The sequence below is a fragment of the Pinus tabuliformis genome, chromosome 6 (assembly GCF_031772625.1).
Source record: "Pinus tabuliformis cultivar Carrire ecotype Pingquan chromosome 6, CPIR1, whole genome shotgun sequence".
Lineage (NCBI taxonomy): Eukaryota > Viridiplantae > Streptophyta > Pinopsida > Pinales > Pinaceae > Pinus > Pinus tabuliformis.
In genome coordinates this window covers 736,948,516-736,952,034 of record NC_142292.1, presented here as the reverse complement: position 1 = coordinate 736,952,034, position 3,519 = coordinate 736,948,516, and the positions used below count along the sequence as shown (strand labels likewise).

Here is a 3,519-nt window from a genome sequence, read left to right as displayed (position 1 = left end):
GTAAAAGTGTCTTGATTCATGGTTTGTCCCATGACTCATCCCCATGTATCATCCCATAGTTTCCAATGTTTAACATGTGATATGGTCAACTAATCCAGTGATACATTTGCTATCAAGCGATATGGTCAAATAGTCCAATAATCCATTGGGAGTTTACTTTAGTTGGTTAAGTACATGCTACCCATGCAATCCTAGTTTAATATGCTTTTCAGATACCTTCCTTAAACATTCATCTTTCCTGAGGGGATCATTCCAATTAGGGGATCAGCTTTCCCAACAATTAAGGTTGTCTTGTCTCTATTTACATTATTGGTGCCACGTTCGAAGTCAATGGTCTTTAAGACGTAGAAATGTGATGGGACAGACGTAATAAACACGCGTTATTATTAATCACTAAAAAATGCCACGCAGACATAAAATTAAAGGGTCAACACTCGCAATTTAAACATTAAAGGTTAGTGGTTTTACCAGGTGGATTTTGTTAATTATTAATGTTTTGCTATAAATTTGGAGTGTCGGATATAAACAGAGAATTATTTAAATAAATTATAGGGCAAGGGCTAACCAGCCATATATTGTGTCATTAATGCCTTTGCCAGCTATGTATGTGGTGCAAACTTGGGATGGCATACATAAACACTCCGGCGGGCGACCTCGCGTTTCCGGTGACATACCCGGGACCCACCAACGAGGGCCCGCCCGCCCCGTCCCTCCGTTCCCGCTATCCACGTCAGCGCACGGGATCCATTTTCAAATGAAACTCTTCCCTCGCGCCCATTTCATTAAAATTGATTTTCGAACGCCGATGGCTCTGCAACCTGCTCTGCGCATCCGTTGCTAACAACCGCTGCATCCTGCTTCGCATGTCCTCTGCTACGTGCTCTACGACTGCTCTGCGATCACAGGTATTTCTCTGACTACATTTGACAAGTCTGCTATTTGTCTGCTGCGAAATCTGGCACATGAACTCTCTCAGAGAAAAAGAACATTGGGTTCATCTTCTTTCTTAGGGTTACTGTGAGATAAACTTGCTAGGGTTCCCCTCTTGATTCCAGCAGCATTAGGCAGTTGGATCACTGGGTCCTGTTTGCTGCTGATAAATTCACAAATAAGGGTTATGAGAATATATCCAACTCACATTTAAGATGGAACGTTCTGCAAAAAATCTTGAATTCTCACCTAGACGACGAGCATCTGAACTCTTCATTACTCGCAATCTCTTCACAGACTTCACAAACATGCTGAAAAAAATAAAAGCATTTTTCCATTCAGAAATCTGCCTGTAACGATGATAAAACAAGAGAAGGGGATGATAACATATGATGCTTACTCCCAAGGCACATCTCCAACAAGCATGCGATCTCCTTCATTGTCCTCGTACACAAAAACATAGTCCCTTCCATTCAAGAGACTCGCCTGGTTATTATTATTTTCAGGTAAAGGATTTGCATCCGATGTTTGAGCTGCAAATAGAACTAGCGAAATATTCAGAATACTTCTATGTCTATTTCAAGCGAAAGATTCAGAAAACTTGTATGTTTATTTCAAGCGAAAGATTCAGAATACTTCTATCATAATTTCTGTGCAAGATTGAGAGATTAGGAAACAAACCATTTATGGCGACTCGGAACATTTCATCCAGAGCAGCAGTGAGCTTTTCGTAACTGTCATAGGCCTTCAAGTCAATTTTGCGGCCTATAGGCACGCCATCCACATTTACTTTGACGAACATGGTGTTGATTTTCTTTTCCCCTGGATCTGCTGCTGGAGGTGGAGGTGGAGGAGGATTGCAAGAGGGGGCCGCGGCTACTTTGGGTTGCGCAGCCAAATTCTTTCTGAAGCTCCGGATAGGAGGCCATCCTACCACTTTAAGGTAAGGCTAAGGTAAGGCTAAACTTGTACTCTATGGATGAAATTCTGGATTGTCAACTTGAAAGTGAGGATAAGCATCTACTTAATAGATAAAATTTTGGTTTCACATAAACTTATGTGAATGATCAGTAGCCCCTTGTGCAGATTCTGGAACCGGCATACCAGATAAGAATGTTACCCTTGAAACTGCCATAAGGGATTTCTCGGGCAAATTGGAAGGATCTATTTGTGAGGAAAACAGGGAGGCAAAGATTTTCCAAAGCTTCACTTCCCATACCTGCCATTGTAAATTTAGAATTCAGTTCTTTGATAGTAATAGCTCAGTTCTTTGACAATACTACTATTAGCCCTTAATGATACTTGCATCCGCAATGGAGGAGGAAAAAGATATTGGTTATTGAATTAACCATAAACAACAAATCATGACAGATAAAAAGAGATCATCTAAACTATAGATGATTTAAAATGGTTAGTTTAGTTGAGGATACTGGACTTTCCAACAGAGAATAAGCTTTACAAATATTTATATAGGACAAGGCTGTGTAAGCATTCTTGAATTATGGGACTAGTAACAGAAAAAGGAAAAATGGTTACTTCAAGTTAAACTGATATATGGATAACCACAATTACATACACAACATTAGCAAGTGGATGTGCAACACCAGCGTGTAGACACATGAAGCTACTCCCCCAGGGACTTGTATAAATGATTATTTTTGGCCTCGACTGCTTTATGATTTTTTTGGCCTGGACTGTTAGGAGTGAACATTCACCCTTGATTGTTTGTCCGAATCTACTAGAACTTAACATTTAGGCCCGCAAGTCACCAAACTAGTGCTCTGAGCATTGATCCCTGAGATTGTTTACTCTTATTTCATAAGATCACACTATTTACAATTGCTCAGATCCCTGAGATTGTTTACTCTGATTTCATAACATCTACAGTACACTTTTTCCTTTTGGATAATGCTTGTATTTTGATTATTTATTTTTGGTTATAAATTTTGAGCTGACAAAGAGTATATATATATAATTGGCTCGTTTTGTTTTGTATTACACAAAATTGATTCTAATTGTTGCTACTATAACTTAGGCACGTACATATGCTTTTTCAGCAGACAAGATTTAAATCTCAAACCTCCTTATATATAACACTTATTTTTATAACCATAATTAATTGAGTTACCCCTAAAACTATCAATTCCTTCACGATCCAAATTTTCACAATAGTTTGGAAACTCTGAACTGGACTATCATCTAGTCACTTTTGATTTAACTTATAGCGATTTTGGTTATGAGCACTTTTTGGATCACTATCTTTGAAATGATTTGAAAGACAGTTTGAAGGAGAGATGAAGTTGAACAGTAAAAGTGCATCAATATCCTTATAAATTTCTATATACAAACTGTATGCTCTTTTCTATTTCACTGCAATAAATTAGAGGTTTCCATTAACTCTGAACTGGACTTTCATCTAGTCACTTTTGATTTAACTTATAGGTTTCCATTAACTCTGAACTGGACTTTCATTTAGTCACTTTTGATTTAACTTATAGCGATTTTGGTTATGAGCACTTTTTGGATCACTATCCTTGAAATGATTTGAAAGAAAGTTTGAAGGAGAGATGAAGCTGAACAGTAAAAGTG

The 3,519-nt window shown here is 38.1% G+C and overlaps 1 protein-coding gene across 1 annotated transcript; it reads right to left on the bottom strand.

Moving 5' to 3' along the window:
- Nucleotides 1-938: 938 nt before the first annotated feature.
- LOC149260841 (auxin-responsive protein IAA26-like) lies at nt 939-2,156 on the bottom strand. Its single transcript, XM_089461097.1, has 5 exons — nt 2,027-2,156; nt 1,612-1,866; nt 1,331-1,463; nt 1,180-1,241; nt 939-1,093 (listed from the first exon to the last, which is right to left on the bottom strand). The coding sequence occupies exons 1-5, from the start codon at nt 2,154-2,156 to the stop codon at nt 1,074-1,076; spliced, it is 600 nt and encodes a 199-aa protein (XP_089317223.1). The 3' UTR covers nt 939-1,073.
- Between the last annotated feature and the right edge of the window lie 1,363 nt (nt 2,157-3,519).